The sequence below is a fragment of the Halichoerus grypus genome, chromosome 4 (genome assembly GCF_964656455.1).
Source record: "Halichoerus grypus chromosome 4, mHalGry1.hap1.1, whole genome shotgun sequence".
In the NCBI taxonomy this organism is placed as follows: Eukaryota; Metazoa; Chordata; class Mammalia; order Carnivora; family Phocidae; genus Halichoerus; species Halichoerus grypus.
Genome location: NC_135715.1, coordinates 55,381,843 through 55,398,707, shown reverse-complemented (window position 1 = coordinate 55,398,707; position 16,865 = coordinate 55,381,843). Strand labels below are relative to the sequence as shown.

General features: G+C 47.1%; 1 protein-coding gene across 2 annotated transcripts; it reads right to left on the bottom strand.

Moving 5' to 3' along the window:
* Positions 1–4,126: 4,126 nt before the first annotated feature.
* On the bottom strand, positions 4,127–15,164 carry CBY2 (chibby family member 2). 2 transcript variants are annotated; one of them, XM_078069965.1, is made up of 3 exons: positions 15,090–15,164; positions 14,706–14,786; positions 4,127–5,344 (listed from the first exon to the last, which is right to left on the bottom strand). In XM_078069965.1, exons 1-3 carry the CDS (start codon positions 15,162–15,164, stop codon positions 4,127–4,129), a joined length of 1,374 nt encoding a protein of 457 aa, XP_077926091.1. The 2 variants fall into 2 exon arrangements, with proteins under 2 accessions (XP_077926091.1, XP_077926092.1); XM_078069966.1 differs by lacking the exon at positions 14,706–14,786.
* Between the last annotated feature and the right edge of the window lie 1,701 nt (positions 15,165–16,865).

Genomic DNA, 16,865 nt, shown 5'->3' with positions numbered 1-16,865 from the left:
CCACTTGTCTTGACAGCATTAAAAATAATCTGTCACCTGCTCCTAACTTTGTTCTTGGTTACAAAGGCCATTGTTTGCGTGAACAAAGAGGGTAAGGAATTTGGAAAGAACTATTTACCCAGAGAAACTGATAAGAGCTCAGGCTGGAGGAGACTTGCATGTGAATGAGGAAGGGTGTGGGCAGCTCCAAACACAAACATTCTGTGCACTGCAAACCACTCAGGAGCTCAAAATCCCATTCATTGGAAAGAACATGGTTTCCATAGCTGCTGTTGGTAGATCCAGAATATTCTGAAAATGACCTGGCCTTTCAGGAAGAACCATTTCCCATCTGATGAATCAGAAATTCAACTCCAAGGACAATAAACTGATGGTAATTGAGGACTGAGGGTCTCCACTTTCCTCCATCGGACACCTCACCCCAGCATGCCCTCCTCCCAGCAGCTTCCCACATTGCCCGAAGTCACACTGGACCCCAGCAAGCATTCACCACATGCAGACTAAGGTCACTTCATTTTATGAAAAGTCCTTAGAGAAGGGGAGAGTTCAAGAGTAGAATCTGAGCATTCAAAAGCCGACAAGATTTTCTTCAGAGTTGTTTGGATTCTGGTTCCTCGCATCGGCTCTCTCTGCTAAACTCAGAATGACTGTCCTCGCATAGGTGATTTTCCCATTGGAATTCCTTCCCTGAACTAATTCTGGAGAACTTCAGTTTCCATTAACTAGCTAGTTGTTTTAGGTTGTGAATGTTCTTCTCTACTTGACCTGATCCTTAACTATGGGGCACTACACAGACCTATGGACAGGATTCAGCCATTTCAGTAGGAAGGGTCAGTTGAGCCCAGCAACCAAGAGCGCTTTAGTTGGCCAAGCCAAGGGCCAAATGGGAAAGGGAGAATGCTTAGCTCTCTAAAGCCAAACCTTAGAGGCTCGAAGCCAAAATCTTCCCTGCAAAGAGAAAACAGCCTCAGCCATTAGTGAGGCACTCAAGGAGGCAAACACAGAGCTGAAAAAGGAGAAGTGTTTAAAGGAAGTGCTCTTGAATGAAATTCACTGTTCTACAAGAAGTTAGCTCCCACGAATGTTAGCTAATCTGTGACAGATTGCACATACAATGAAACATTGTTTTGAAGTCAATCTTCCCCACTCCATAAAAATGACATTTTATGGCTTGTCTTGCTAATTTTTCACCCATTTAGATTCTGCTTGACAGAGAAAGTTGACATTGTTAAATAGTATTAAGTCCTCTGAGCTCCCTCAGCTGGCTAGAAAGCCCCCAACTGCTGTTACATAGATTAATCCAAGTTAAATATTTGTAACACAAACATGGGGAGAGTCTGCCTTTTGTGTTCTAGTTGTTGGGAATCACAGAAATCAATTTGGTTTCCTCAAAAAAAAAAAAAAAAAAAAAAAAAACCTATGCCCTGGGGTTATCACATTCACTTAAATACATGACACATTTACCAAATGGAGAAAAAAAAAAACTGCCAAGGGCCAGAGGCCCATTAACAACAACTTCCTATTTATCAGATTTGGGTGGCAACAGGGGAATGAATTACTGAGCTTCTGCATGCACAGCAGTCGCCTCTGCCCCTGTGTATAGAATAGATGTGTAGTCACTGACTGGTAAGAAAAATACTCCTATCATCGTTCTCCCTCATTTGGAATCTCTGACGCTCTTTGGAGTAAGACTCGACAACTTCCCAAACCTGGAAAATAGGCACGAAAACCATTTTTAAACTTAATTTTTGGACGCCAGCTTTACTTGGCAATGTGATCTAATAGGAGTTTGAGATCTGCAGTCACTAAGTCTGTGTTGAAGGCCCAGTTTGGCTCTTACTAGCTGGCTAACCTCTGGCAAATCCTTGGCATCCCAGTTTCTACAGCTGGAGAAGAAACATTACCACCTGCCTCACACATACCGAGGATCACGGGGGTCACAGCAAGTGAAAAGTGCTAGGCAACTGTCTTCCACTCACCTTCTGGAACTTACTCAAGGCTCAGAAATCTAGCTAGCATGAACAACGGGTTAGGAGTGAGGAAATTCTGTCCCATCAGCAAAGTGGGTAAACTCCTTTCCCTCACACACCTCTCCTCGGGGAGACCCATAGCTAGTGAGTGGAGCAGGATACTGAGAATCAGTCAGCTGAGCTCAAGGACCACCACCCTGATTCCTCAACTTTGTTGCAGATTGGAACACCTGGGGAGCTTTTAAACATGAAAAGTAAGGAATTTGGAAAGAACTATTTACCCAGAGAAACTGGTAAGAGCTCAGGCTGGAGAAGACTTGCGTGTGAATGAGGAAGGGGGTGGGCAGCTCCAAATACCGACATTCTGTGCACTGCAAACCACTCAGGAGCTCAAAATCCCATTCATTGGAAAGAACATGGTTTCCAGCAGCAGCACCATTTTTCAAAGCCACTGAGGTGGTTCCACTATACAGCAAAGTTTGGGACCCTCAGCCCAACTCCCCCTTTAGTCACCTAAGGATTCCTTTCATCCTCTTGGTTCTACACTCTGTCCAACTTTGAAATGAGAATTGAAGCCCAGGACACTAAATTTTGAGCCTCTGTCCCTCCCTCCAGTAAGCCTAGTAGCTATCTGCCCCACCACTTACATCCAGCTGGGAAATGTGAACCATGAGTAAGCAGAGGGCAGCTGGGAATAGGGAGGTGAGCCTAGAGCTGGGGAGAGCACAGGCACCCCTTCCCACACTGGGTGAACAGCAGGGTAACATAAAAAGAGATTTCGAGGTCAAATAAAATTGGGCTATTCCGAGTTCCCCAAAGTTAAGCAGATTTCTTCATTGCAGAACTTCTCAGATCCTTTAAGTTGGAGTATGATTCTGAATCTGCCAGAGAGGATTGTAATAGCATGTCTCCCCATGGAAACCTTCATTTTCTCAGAGCATGTCAAGGACTAGTGTTTCAAAGAATATACTTTGAGAAGCTTAGAGCAATGTTGGGGGTAGGGGACATTTGGCAATATCTGGAGGCACCCTTGGTTGTCACAGCTGGGGGTTGGTAGCTGTTCCCGGCATCCAGTGGACAAGGGCCAGGGAGGCTGATAAACATCCAACAGGCAGGAGAGCCCCCCACGACAAAGATTTACTGGCCCCCAGTGTCACTAGCAGTGCAATAAAAAAGCCCTGGCCTAGAGTGATCTCTTCTCTCAGAGGCCACCATCCAGACCATAGCTTCAGAAATGGAAGATGAGAGAAAAAGATAGGAGAGAGAGCACAGGCGTAGGAGGAAAAAGGAACAAAGGAATAAATTGAGAGAAGAAACAGAAAAGAATGAAGGAAGAGACGGGGGGCGGGGGGGGAGGACAAAAGAAGACAGATTCACAACTGCCAAAACTTGGAAGAGACCAAGATGTCCTTCAGCAGGTGAATGGATGAACATGGATGAACGGTGGCACAGCCAGACAGTGGACTATGACTCAGCACTAAAAAGAAATGAGCCATCAGGCCATGAAAAGACATGGAGGAAACCTACAAGCATATCGCTAAATGAAAGAAGCCAACCTGAAAAGGCTCCATACTGTATGTTTCCAGCAGATGACGTCTGGAAAAGGCGACACTGTGGACACTGTACAAAGCTCCGTGGTTGTCCAGGGGCTTGGAGGGAGGGGAGAAGAGGCAGAGCGCAGAGGATTTTTAGGGCAGTGAAAATACTCGCCTACAATAATCGTGGACACGTGTCGTGATACATTTGTGCAAACCCATGGAAAGGACAATACTGAGTGTGAACCCTAGTTGAAACCGCGAACCCCGGGTGATAATGGCGTGCCTCAGTGGTGACACTTCCCCGCTCTGGTGGGGGACGGGGATGGCCGGGGAGGCCGTGCATCCATGGGGACGGGGATCTATGGGAACTCTCTGTACCGCCTGGTCCATTTCGCTGTGAACCCAAAACTGCTGGAAAAAGGAAAAAAGAAGCCAGAGCAGCACGCTGATGTGAACTGGCCCCAGCCTCCTCGCGCCTTTATTACTTCTGTGAGTTTAGGAAAGGTGGTGATTCTGCTCCTCAGAGGGCAGGAGCTGGCGGCTGGCAGCGAGGAAGACAGACGGAAGGCAGGAGGTCTTCTTTGGCCGAGCGCTCCGTGCCCAGGCTCCTCGGAGGCCTCAGACCCTGCTGGGCTTCTTGGGGTCCTTGTTCTTGGCGGGCATGAAGGAGTAGAGCTCCTCAATGAGCATCTCCATCCGGGCGGTGACCTCGGTCACCGTGTCGATGACCAGCTTCTGCTGCAGCTTCAGCTTGTTGTTCTCCCACAGGGCCTTGTTCTCCTCCTGGAAGATCCTGTGCTCCTCGCGAAGCACGTGCAGGGCCCTGTTCTCCTCCTGCAGGAGCCGGTTCTCCTCGCGGAGGAGCTGCAGGCTCTGGTTCTCCTCGCACAGGGCCTGCAGCGCCTGGTTCATCTCTCTCAGCAGCTCCAGACACTGGCTCCCGTCGGGCAGGCCGGAGCCGGCCTTGACCTCCTCGTCCCCAGAAGAGCCGGGCAGGTTGCTGACCATCTGGCGCAGGACCCGGAGCGTCTTGGAGTCCTCCTGGGGGGCCGGGGGCCCCTTGGACTCCTCGAAAGGGGAGGAGAGGCCTGTGCTCTGGTCTGGCAGCAGCCCGGGGACGTGGGGCTCCTCATGGGGCAAGGGGGCGGGCTTGGTCTCCTCCCCGGGGCCTGCCTTCTCCTCCGTCTGGACCCAGTAGGCCTTCCTCTGCTCCAGCAGCAGCTGCAGGGCCCTGTTCTCCTCCCTGAGCAGCTGAAGGGTGCTGTTCTCCTTGCTGCAGTGCATCTGCAAGGCCGTGTCCTTCTTTACCACTTCCAGGCCCACGATGTCCTTGTGCAGCAGCGGTGAGGAGGCCCTGCTCTCGTCCCGGCCGAGTGTGGCCTTGTGTTCCTCCCAGAAGACCTGCAGGATCTTGTTCTCCTTGCGGAGAGTCTTGTTCTCCTCCCGCAGCGCCTTGTTCTCCTCCCTCAGCGCCTTGTTCTCCTCCCACAGCAGGTACTCCTTGGCCAGTCTCTTGTGGTGCAGCTTATGGTGGAAAGAGGAGGACGGAGAGAAGTAGGGGGACTGGAGGCGGCAGTTTTCGTTCACCCACCGCCCATCCTGGAAGACAAACATCTCATCGCTGAGCTGTACTCGCGGAGGGTTGTAATCCAGCTCCAGGTCGGCCTGGGAGGTGGGGCGCTCCATGGGGTCCAAGGGCACCGAGGAGAAGCGATTCAGCGGGTACGAGTGCTGGCTGACCACTCGGCGGCTCAGCCGGGGCAGGGCAGCCTGCCGGGCACAGCGTGGGGTGGGGTACAAGTTGTGGAGCTTCAGGAAAGGCTCGGCTGTGCCCCTCTGTGGGAGAGAACAGGGAAGCCCACAGTTAGTGAAGGAGCTGACCCCCCAAGGCTGCTCGCACAACACCCCACAATTAACTCAGTCTGATCTTCCCGCTTGGCCACAGAGGACACTTTTGCATTTGGCCTCATGGGGTCCTCTCAAGGAAATACAATTGATCCTTATTATTTGCAGCAGTTCTGTTTTGTAAAATTACTGCAAACACTGAAGTCCCAAATACCAAACCATTGCCCCTAGGAGAAATGTAGGGTTAGGTTCCTGCCAGCCTCTAGCCATGGTTCTGTCAATCAGTCAATACATAACCTTGTATTTATATGTATCAATAAATAAAAAAGATTTTATTTATTGATCTGAGAGAGATGAACCATATAAATATATGAATTTATATTCAATGTCTTCCACTGAAAGACACCTTATGTGGTATGTATTATTGATTCATTAACATTGAACTTTCGGCCAACAGCACTGCCTCTCACGCCTGAACAGAGCGTATCTAACCCATGTTTTCTCCATAAGACACTTCACACCTTCTTTCATTTAGGAACACTGGCCAGCCCTTCAATATACCGGGGGGCCATTTGAAACTGTGAAATCACCCAAAAAAAGCACAGAAATGTGAAAAAACGTGGCACTACATAAACTGTGCAAAGCACATCATTTTACCGTGTGAGAGCAGAGACAAGCCTCCTTATCTAGAATGTGCGCATCAAGGGAGTTAAATTTTTCGTCACTCTGTGCACGTCTGTAAATGACCACCAAAGTGCCACAGAGATTGATTGGATGGTTACAGATTTCAGTGAGTGGGAAAATACACAAATAGGGAATCCACGAATAATGGCAATCACATATATATTGTGCAGGTTGAAGGCATTGACTAGGAGTCAACAAATATTTTGATTCCCAGTCCCACTATTTTGTCAGTTACAAGAATATGGCAAGTTATTTGCATTTCAGTTTCCACATTTTCAACTTGGGATAACTACATCTACCACCTTTCCTCACAGAGCTCTTTTTAGGATGACTAGAGATAATGCATGAAAATATGAAACGTGGGCTCTGGCACACTTCTGTCACCTTAGAGGAGGAACAAACACGCTTCTCAATCAACCCCAGCTACAGATATGTACCCACCATGGGCACGGGCAGAGGAGCAGCATGAATCACCCCAACAGACACCCAAGTCGCTGTGTCCAAAATGGTTGTGCTATCCGTCAGCCGAGTCTGCTCCCTTGCCCCATTCAGGCTCGTCCTTCCCTCTTAGCCACCCTAATCTGTCCTTCCAGCGGCCCCTTTCACATCTGCCAACAGAGTGTTAGGCTCAAAGCAGAGTCCAGTGGGTAATTTTGGAAAAGAAGGGCACCATCATAGACATATCACTGAGCAGTGAGAGTTCAATTCATCTCAAGACCATCATATAAAAAGGGGATCAGAGCCACAGAGCTTAAATCCAATAAGCCAGTAGCTCTTACACTTTCCATTGTAGAATACTCAGCTGAGTATGTTTTAAATGCAGATTTCTTTTTTTAAAGATTTTACTTATTGATTTGAGAGAGGGGGAAAGAGCACGAGTGGGTTGGGAGGGTCAGAGGGAGAGGGAAAAGCAGACTCCCCACTGAACAGGGAACCAGAAGTGAGGCTCGATCCCAGGACCTGGAATCATGACCTGAGCCAAAGGCAGATGCTTAACCAACTGAGCCACCCAGGCGCCCCTTAAATGCAGATTTCTGAGTTCCTTACTTGTAAGACTGATTCACTTACTATGGGGTATGGTCCGGGAATCTGCATTTCCAACCAGTTCCCTCAAGTGATTCTGGCTGCCGGTGGTCAGGAAAGCTCTGAGTCAGCTAGAATGTGCAGTTTGCCTGGGTGGAAGTTGTACCAGGGTTAAAGGCCGAGGTGTCAAGACTGGGGGTCACAAGATTCTCATCCTGGTTCTGTCGCTGATGAGCAGTGTGAAACTGGAAACTTTCACCCTCTCTGAGACCCAAATTTTTTACTAGTGAAAAAGAGACAGCCAGACTCCCTGATCTTAAAGGCACCTTCAAGGAGTGCCTGGGTGACTTATTCGGTTGAGCATCCAACTCTTGGTTTCGACTCAGGTTGTGATCTCATGGGTCATGGGATTGAGCCCCGTGTCGGGCTCGGCACTCAGCTGGGATCTGCTTGAAGATTCTCTCCCTCTGCCCCCACTCACACGCACTGTCTCTCTCTCTGTCTAAAATAAATAAATAAATCTTAAAAAAAAAAAAAAAGACACCTTCCAACATTTAAAATCAGTGAAATATGCCCTGTTTAGTGCACCACACCATTGTGAGGACTGAATGAGATAATGATTGCAAAAATGTTTTTAAAACTGCCAAGTGCCATCGAAATGTACGGTATCGTTGTCAAGAAAAGTAGGTTTCACTAATGGAAGAATTCTGAGGTGTATGCAGAAAGTGGGGAACAGGTGGAATGCATCCTGAAGAAGAGGTAAGAATTGCAGCAATGAATTTAAATAAAAATAAGATCATGATAGCTACTTCTAAATACACCAAAGGCATCTCATCATAAGTACATTGCAATGCTCTCCAAATATCAATTCCTCATTCCTTAGGTTATTTTCACAATTTTACAGATAGAGAAGATAGAAAACAAGTCAGGTTATCTGCATTATATATATGGGTATAGAGAGAAAATATAATTTGCACAGTGTATCATGTTGGCTCGAATTCTTTAAGACCCAAAGAGCTAGATAAATAGAAGGCTCAGTTCTATGCTATTAACTTTGCAATAAGCACATGTCATTAACTTTATAAGGAAGGATGTGCTTAATCTTCTAGATAGTGAGGGTCCAGGGGCATTCTGTAATCAGAACCTTATTTGCTTTAAATCAATCCAGCCTCCATGGTTTTCATATTTCTCAATTGGAAGAGCCCATTGGCTCTTGTGGCTGAACCTGTGACCAGAATGAACCACACTGTGGGCAGCCCAGCCCATTTAAGGTCCCTTGGTCCCAGATTTCTGGGAAGATTAGCCACAGTCATTAAGGAGCAGATCATGAGAGGTCCTTTCCTCCAATGCAGGCCTCTTTCACAGCAGAATCTCGTTCTAGAAAACATCACTATGGAAATGGTGGCTTTAGTCAACAGGTTGGATCCCAATCTTGAGAAGAAGGAAACAAATATTGAGCTCCCATTTTGTGCCAGACCTGCCTCACAACACTGACTTAATGAAGTGTTGTTACTATTATTCCCATTTTACAGATGGAGAAGCAAACTCAGGGTCAAAGTTAAATAACCAGTGCGAGTTCACCCACTAAAGTCACCAACCCAGCCCTAGCTGCCTGAACTTACATGGGTGGGGCACACACGCAGGAAATCGCCATGGATTTAACAAAGGACTTGCAGTAGTTAGGGGGCGAAGATAGTTCCGTGCTAACTTCGTATTATGGCAAACTTCAAACATACACACAGAGAAAGAGAAGAGCGCATTAAACGTCCAAATATCCTCACCCAGCTTCCGCAGTTATGAAATCAAGGCCATGCGTTTCATCTGTACGTCCACTCAACATTGCCACCACGCCCCCGCCACTGCACTCTTTTGAAGCAAAGTGTAGACATGTTATTTTACCCATAAATACATTGATGTGTATCTTTTCGACAAAGCATCAATACCATTAACAATGATCACTTACTATCAGCAAATACTGAGTCAGTGCTCAAATTCCCCCAATTGTCTTATTTCTATTTTATGATTATTTCATTTCAATCAGAGATATGCATCTTGACCCAACTGCACATCCAAAGACAAATCACTAGTGCTTTCTACTGTTTATTACTGTTCCGAGTATCCATGATGGTCTTTAAATCATCACATCCAGCTGCCTTTATTCGGCCTTGGGTACCCAAGGAACTTTCGACTGTCCCCTCAGCAGAAATGCACTAAATAAAACCTTACCATGTGGGTGGTGGATCCCTAGCTATGAAAAATCTGGATACTTGGGCCCTTATCCTTATGCATGCCATCAGGTGACCTTGGTCACATCCTAGCACCCTCCGACCTTGGTTTCCACATCTGTATAATGAGGGGTCAGTGACATGATCACTAAATGTCCTCTTGGTCTAACTTTCTCTGGTCCAGTAGATCCATGTTTGTAAATGGGCACCACTATGGCCCTAGCAACTCTCATTACCAACCTTAACATCCTGTCCCCTCCTTTAAATGGCCAATGTTTCCCACACAGACTCTGTGCCTTCTTGGTTACATGCGCACAGCACCTGATTCAGAAAATGTTGATGGGCTAATAGGACCACTTTAATTCCTTCCCCAGAACCCAATGCTCCTCTCATAATTGTCCTATATCTTCCCTCCTATTCCCAGACAGGATCAAGAAGGAGGTCAAGTCCAGTGTTGCCTCATGGCCTAGTGTCTTAGATAGAACACAAAAACATTTAAAAATTCTTTAACAGTCATGTATTTATTTTAGTGATTATTAGAAGAATATACCTGTTTTATCAAACCCATAATCCTATGGATAGTATCAAGAGGCTAAAGTAAATCAGCATCTTCTTCTGAAACTGAAATTTAAGGAAAAATGCCAAATATCCAGGCATTTCAGAGATGCCAGGAATCATGATTAAACTCTAAGACAAGAGAAAACATTAAGACAAGACAAATTATTTCTTTCCCCAATTCCAATCGGACCTAGCTGGACTTAGTCCTTCAAGTCTCCTTCATGGGGGCGCCTGGGTGGCTCAGTTGGTTAAGCCACTGCCTTTGGCTCAGGTCATGATCCCGGGGTCCTGGGATTGAGTCCCACATCGGGCTCTCTGCTCAGCAGGGAGCCTGCTTCTCCCTCTCCCTCAGTCCCTCTGGCTCCCCACCCCCACTTATGCTCTCTCTCAAAATAAAATCTTTAAAATGTAAATAAAAACTAATAAGGATTTTTAAAAAAAGAAAGAAAGAAAGACTCCTTCTTGGCCTTGAGAAAACTCCCCACCCTAAGTCTATTTCCACTCTGCATGTTCCTGCACCAATTCTTCCTCCACATTTATGTTGATGAATCGACTAACATTAATTTGGCATCTGGTCTCAGACCCTACCTCCAGGGAACTTCCAGTCAATTTGAAAATTCAGTGAATAGCACCAATGATTGCTTGGTGCATGAGGGAGGTCCAAGTGCAGCAGGCATTAATGTAGGCTATGAGACGTGGGGATCAAGGGACCAGGCATCACAAAATCCAAAAAGAGTCCCGGCTCAACACTGTATGAGTGCGTGGCCTTTACAAAATCATTTCATTTCTGTGCCTCCATTTCCATATCTAGGAAATGTAGATGCAAACGTGATGCAGAGTCACCCCATGTTTGTACAGTGACCAACTTTAGAGGGTGCCAGTCACAGCTGCTGTTGCAGTGCACAACCTGTCCAATCATCCACAGCAACCTGACTAACACCTGCCCTATTTCTTTCAGGGAGTTTGTTGTAGAGTTCAAAAATGAAAGGAGAACACGTGACATTTTCTTTGTTTATAGAGAGCTACAAAGATGATTACGGCAGATTCAGAAGAGAAGATGCTTAGATTTTCTTAAAGGAAGATATATAGAACAAGAAAAAGGAAATAACACATACTAGACTGATGACTATTATGTGATGATATGCTAGCTGATTTCCATATTCATATGCACTATCTTACAGAGAAGAACGACCAGGTTTTACCAAAGATCACATAGCCAGCCCAGGGGAAGGGCCAGGGTGTAAAACAGGATATCTGACTCCAAACCACACACTCATTCTCGCTCTTCACGATGCCCAGATAGTTTATTTTGCATGTGCTGATATCATTCCTTTGCAGTGGTTCTCTTCTGCCCTGTCCCATCTTCTCCCCAAATGGATAAATTACAGTTCTCTAAGGACAGTGACCTGTCCCTTATTTATTTATGACACGCCTGGCACTCTTCACATACAGTGGAGGTATAATGAGTCCTTGCCAGTGAACTAAGCAACCAAAATGCTTGGAAAGGTAAGGAAGAGATATTAGCTTGAATGATGTAAAACCATCAACACTGTACGGTCCGTGACCTACAGAAGTGATTTCATATGTCTTAATATATTTAGTGGATTTCGTGAAGTTATAGCTTCATTTCGGTTCGTATTTTTAAACTGCACAGCTGTTACTGTGTGGTGGAAAATCTAAAGCAGTGGGGCTTTCCCCTGGGAATTCCACAAAACCCTAGGTCAGTCTATGTAATCCTTAAGCGAGGCTGCCCCCTGCGTGCGAGCATGCTGGTTTTCATGTCCCCATCTTTTTTTTTTTTTTAAAGATTTATTTATTTATTTATTTGAGAGAATGAGAGACAGAGAGCATGAGAGGGAGGAGGGTCAGAGGGAGAAGCAGGCTCCCCGCTGAGCAGGGAGCCCGACGCGGGACTCGATCCCGGGACTCCAGGATCATGACCTGAGCCGAAGGCAGTCGCTTAACCAACTGAGCCACCCAGGCACCCTTCATGTCCCCATCTTGAACCTATAATCCAGTGAGGGTAGAGGCCCTAAATTCCCAGCAGCTTTGGGCTCAAAATCCCATTTTTTAGTGCTCTTGAGAGAGTCACTTCAATTCTCTGAATGTCACCTTTAAAATAGAACCTAAACATAGAGCTGCTCTGCCTACTTCCTGGGGTTGGGGCGAAAGGCCAAGAAAGTGGTAAGTAAGCAGACATAAAGACCAAGCAGATGACCAGTTCTGCTGCTAAGGCGTCAATGTTCCTGGCCTAAAGCACTATAGCAAATGCTGAATATATTTATTTACCGAAGGCTTTCCAAGGAGCGAGCATGTGAGTTAGGCAGACACATGAGATACAAAACCCCAGGACTTCTCAGCCTGTTTGAAGCCAGCCCGTTCTCCATAGGTCTCTTCAGCCGGTGGTATCACTTCATGGACTAAACGAATCTGTCTTTGATGTCCTTGAGGCCTGACAAGACGTCTGGGCCTCTCAGGAGAACTCCAAAAGGTTCTTCTAAGCCTGGGAGGTAGAGCCTACGGCCCCCAGACCAGGCATGGCCCACATTTCCCATGGAGGAAAGACTGTCTCTTCCCTGATCTATGGGAAATGCCTACCTACGTGGATACAGACCCAGTAGGGGAAAGAGGAAAAGCTTGGTTTCTTCATGAAACGATGGATGCCTATGAGGATGGATGCAGGAAGGGGAATACAACTGGCCATGGGCTCATCATTCCTTACCACCACCTTGTTAGGAAGAGAACCAAGAGACTCTGCCCTCAGGAGCACTGTGCTCACTGTTGTAACCTAAGATGCCTTAGTGCCAGGGATCCAGAAAGGGGAACAGACACAGAGAGCTAAGAGTTGACCTGGCCCCTCCGGGTGGCATATGCCAAGCTTGTGGTGTAGCGGAGAGAGTGGACACTGGCCTGGGGGTCAAGCCCCTCACTCCAGCTCTGCCATTACCAGAGGGGCAGCTGGGGTTCCCAGTTCCCATGCCTCTACCATCCCTACCTCACACTAGCATCGCCCAGTGCCTGCCACATGGCCAAATCAGTGCTGAGTCCATATTTTTTCCTCCCCTCTTCACCAGGTCAGTCCTTTCCCACGAGCCATGCACCCTCTCATTTGGGGAGGTCTAACGAGTACGCTGGTCCCTTCACAGTCCTGGTGATCATCTAAATGTAGAGATACCTGCGCCCCTCCCCCGAGTGCCAGCCTAGAGCATCCTGGCAGGTGTCTGAAACCTGGCCTATGACTTGGGTCTCCTCGGCAGGTGTACCCATGAGGCTACATTTGCCCGTGCAGGGCAAATGTACATCCCGTGCCCTCTGTGCCCTCCGAGACCCCCACCGTGGCACCAGGTCCTGCCGTGCAGGAAGTGCCTGGCCCCAGAACCAGCCGGAGCCTTCTCAGAGCACCCCCCGGTTCCGTTCCCCTTCTCTCCTCCTTCGCACTGGCCTCTTTCTGGAAGCTCAGCAGGGAGAGCTGTGGTAGGTGTGGACGGAAGACTTTTTCCCCTCTCTCTGTCACATGATCACTATACCTAGCCCTATTCCCTCCCCCCACACCCAGCCCCACCCCCAGGCTGGCCTCCTCTTCCTGTCCCTTAGTAATGATGAGATTGATCTCTGTGGGCTGTGAATAAACCATAGGAGCAACACCCACCCTCAGGGGAGAGTAGTGGCCAGCAGAACGAGATGGCAAGAGTCAGACCTAAAAGGAAGTTTCCTGGAGCTGCAGGAACCCTGTGGGCAAGCCATCCTGTCTAGCCATCAGGCCAAAGGTAGCTTATATTCTAGGCTTCACAGGCTGAAACTGATGAAGTGGCTGCTCGTTACAAAGTTATAAGGATAATGTGAAAACAGAGCCAGAAAGTTCTTGGGTCCTGTTTTTCCCTCCTGCTGAACATACTTGCTAAGATTGTTACAATTATCTCCACCTATTGAAAGAATGCTAAAGGTCTTCTTTGTAATCTTGCTCTTCAGCAAATCCTTAAGAGATGGCTTTAGAAAACATATGTATAATTTTATTATCTGTATTATATATCCTTATGTAGTTATGTATTATATATGTAGTATATATTAAATATACATATTATAAATATATATATATGTATATATGGGATGCCCTCTGGCGTTCGACCCTGTTCCTACACATCCCCATATCTAGCTTTCGGGTAGTTACCTCCGCATTGGGTCCCTCCAGCCTACATTTCAGCCCCTCTGGTTGCACAGCCATGATCTTCCAACAGGGCCTTAGGTGACTCTGGAGAAGCCAGGCTGCCCCCTTTGTGACATAGCAGCAGGAGAAACAATCCAGTGAGGAGAACCCCACCAAGGAAACGGCTGCTTAGGAGACCTGAGGAGGAGACCTCGAGACCTTATCCGTTCACTGGCCTCCCCCCCTTCTGAGTCCCCCTTCCACCCTATCTTCAGTATACAGCAGGCCTCAGTTCTCTTGGCCCCTCCAAATCACCCTGTACCTTTTGGTCCAGGTCCTAGGCTTTCTACTCATGTATTCAGCCATATGCATTTGGTTCCAAGTCCCAGTTCTCATTCTCCCCCAGAAATCCGAGTGGTCACACAAGAGCAAGCACCAAAAGATCGAAGTCTGGGAAGACTGGCGCATTTCAGAGTGTCATAGAAACTTTAAGTGCTGTGAGGGCCAGAAGTTCTTACCAGGTCACCAAACCCCCCTTCCTCATTTGAGGGTATGATGAACCCAAGACCCAGAGCGGCTAAGTGAACTCCCCTTGGCACAGGGTTGGTTGCAACTTGAGGTCCTGACTCTGCTCATTCTACAATATCGTGCGACAGCTTTGAAAGAGGAGGGTTATACCGGCTACGAGGAAGTTACACCCTTCTGTGATTATCCCTACCTGAGGTAGAACCACATTGATTGGGATTTCTAGGCTTTCAGATCTGGTGTCTCTTTTTCTCGTAATATTTGGCCTCGAGTGCTGTGGAAAAGAGAAAACAAGACGATTTCTGCTTCCCAGCCCATCCTCTGAGCCCCAATTGCTCAACCTGAAAAACAGAAGACTTTCTACTCACTTATCCCCCCTTGTCCACTATGTACATTATGAAAATCGGAGTCTGAAAGAAGTGAAGATGGTATCTGACAAGATGCGTATCTCTGGACAGAAATTTAGACAGGTATTATAGTTGGTGTAAAAACCTTCCAAAAAGTCTTTGGAGCAGAGATACCCATACCTACTACCTATTCTAAGATGATTACTTCTATCTCAAGTAAAAAGCCATACCAGTGTTAAGTGCCAGGTATAGGTCCTATGCAGGAGCTGGTCACCAAAACACGCAGAACATTCCAGAGGTGACATCACAAAACAATATGGTGTTTTTCAGGTCTCATGGTCTCTCTGAGCATCACAGGTGGGAATGAGGCATCTGACAGTCAGGGAGAGTTCACCCTGGTTGTGTCTACCTGGCCAGTCATGGTCAGTGTGACACACAATAACCCAAACATTAGCCCCCTGTTTGGTCATCCTTGCTGCTATTCCCATCCCCACTGCCTGGCTGGGCTGAGATCTCTATCCTCTCTCTAGAGCTAGCATCTTCTACTTGGAGTTGTATCACTCAAGAAGGAAGAAACCCAAACTGAACTCATTCCAGGCCAAGAGAAGACAATAGGCCTGAGATATTTTCTGACATCAACCAATTCTCCTCCAATTCTCTGAGGCCCACTGGATGTCAATTCAATTCTGCCACAATCTCTCTGGAGTTGGTGTCAGGTCACCTGAGTTCAAGGACTCAGTCCCGCAAGACTGCCCCCACTTCAGACACCAGGCGCAACTCCCAGGCCACCAGTGTTTCCAACCTGACCAGCTATAAATTGGGGGTTCCCACAAACCCCTCCTCAGCTTCAATAATTTGCTAGGATAGCTAACAGGATGCAGGAAAACACCTTACTTATGATTAGTCTTATTATAAAAGAGACAACTCAGAACAGCCAAACGGAAGATGCTTAGGGCAAGGTACAGGGAGAAAAGAACACGGAGCTTCCACATCCTCGCAGGTCATACCGCCATCCTGGCTTCCCCATGTGTTCACCAACCCGGAAGCTCTCCTGACCCTATTGCTTGAGGGTTTTTATGGAGGTCTCATTACCTGGTCATGGTTGATTAAATCATTGGCCATTGGTGACGGAAAATTTCCAGCCCGACCCCTCCTTTTCCCAGAGGTGGAGGAGTGAGATGCTGAAAGTTCCAACCAGCTAATGACATGGCTGATTCCTCTGGCAACCAGTGCCCATCCTGAAGCCATCTAGGGGCCACCAAGAGTCACTGCATTAGCATAAACTCAGGTGTGTTCCAGATGGGCTCCTTATGAATAATAAAAGGCACGTCAATCGCTCAGGAAATTCCAAGGGTTTGAGGACCTCCATGCCAGGAACTGGGAACAAAAACCAAGTATATGTTTTTATTATGCGACATGTAGAAACTGCACCAAGACCACGGTGCTGACGTCTGGGCTTCGTGCAAGGGGCAGACCAGCCCGCGGGCCTCAACTCTTGTCAAATTATTTGCCTCTACAGACTGTAAGTGGGAGCCTCCTTCTGTTTCCTAAGGCTCCTATTAGGCAAAGAGCTCCAGTTACACCTGTTATGCAGTATGTGGGGGAAGGGAGCAGTAGACCAGGCTCAGCAGATCCAGGGACACCATAACTGCCCCTGGAATCTTCCACACCCAAATTACAAGCAAGCCTTGCTTTAAGAAAATCCAATGTACAAGAATTCAAAGATACATGTATGGCAAAACCAAGAAGGTAATTAATCACATCATCAAAAAATTGACGGCAGGTTCAGTTGAGCACTTCCTCCCACAGAAGTTGCTTCTAGGGCCAAGGAGCATGAGCTCTGCCCTGCAAAGCAAGGTTCTGCCCAGAGAAAGGAATCTGCCAGTAAGCCTGACATGTTTTATTACTATTATATATATACATATAATAAATCATTCACATTTATTACTTTCATTTTAAAGGGGAACTTCTCCAAGTGTTTCTTTTTTTAATTTCATTTCATGTTG

Coding starts and splice junctions, on each gene's coding strand:
- CBY2 (XM_078069965.1), bottom strand. CDS start 15,164: ATGTCACCTCTGGAATGTTCTGCGTGTTTTGGTGACCAGCTCCTGCAT. Junction 14,787..15,089: donor ATACCTGGCACTTAACACTG/GTATGGCTTTTT, acceptor TCTTTTCCACAG/CACTCGAGGCCAAATATTAC. Junction 5,345..14,705: donor TCAATGTGGTTCTACCTCAG/GTAGGGATAATC, acceptor TCTCTCCCACAG/AGGGGCACAGCCGAGCCTTT.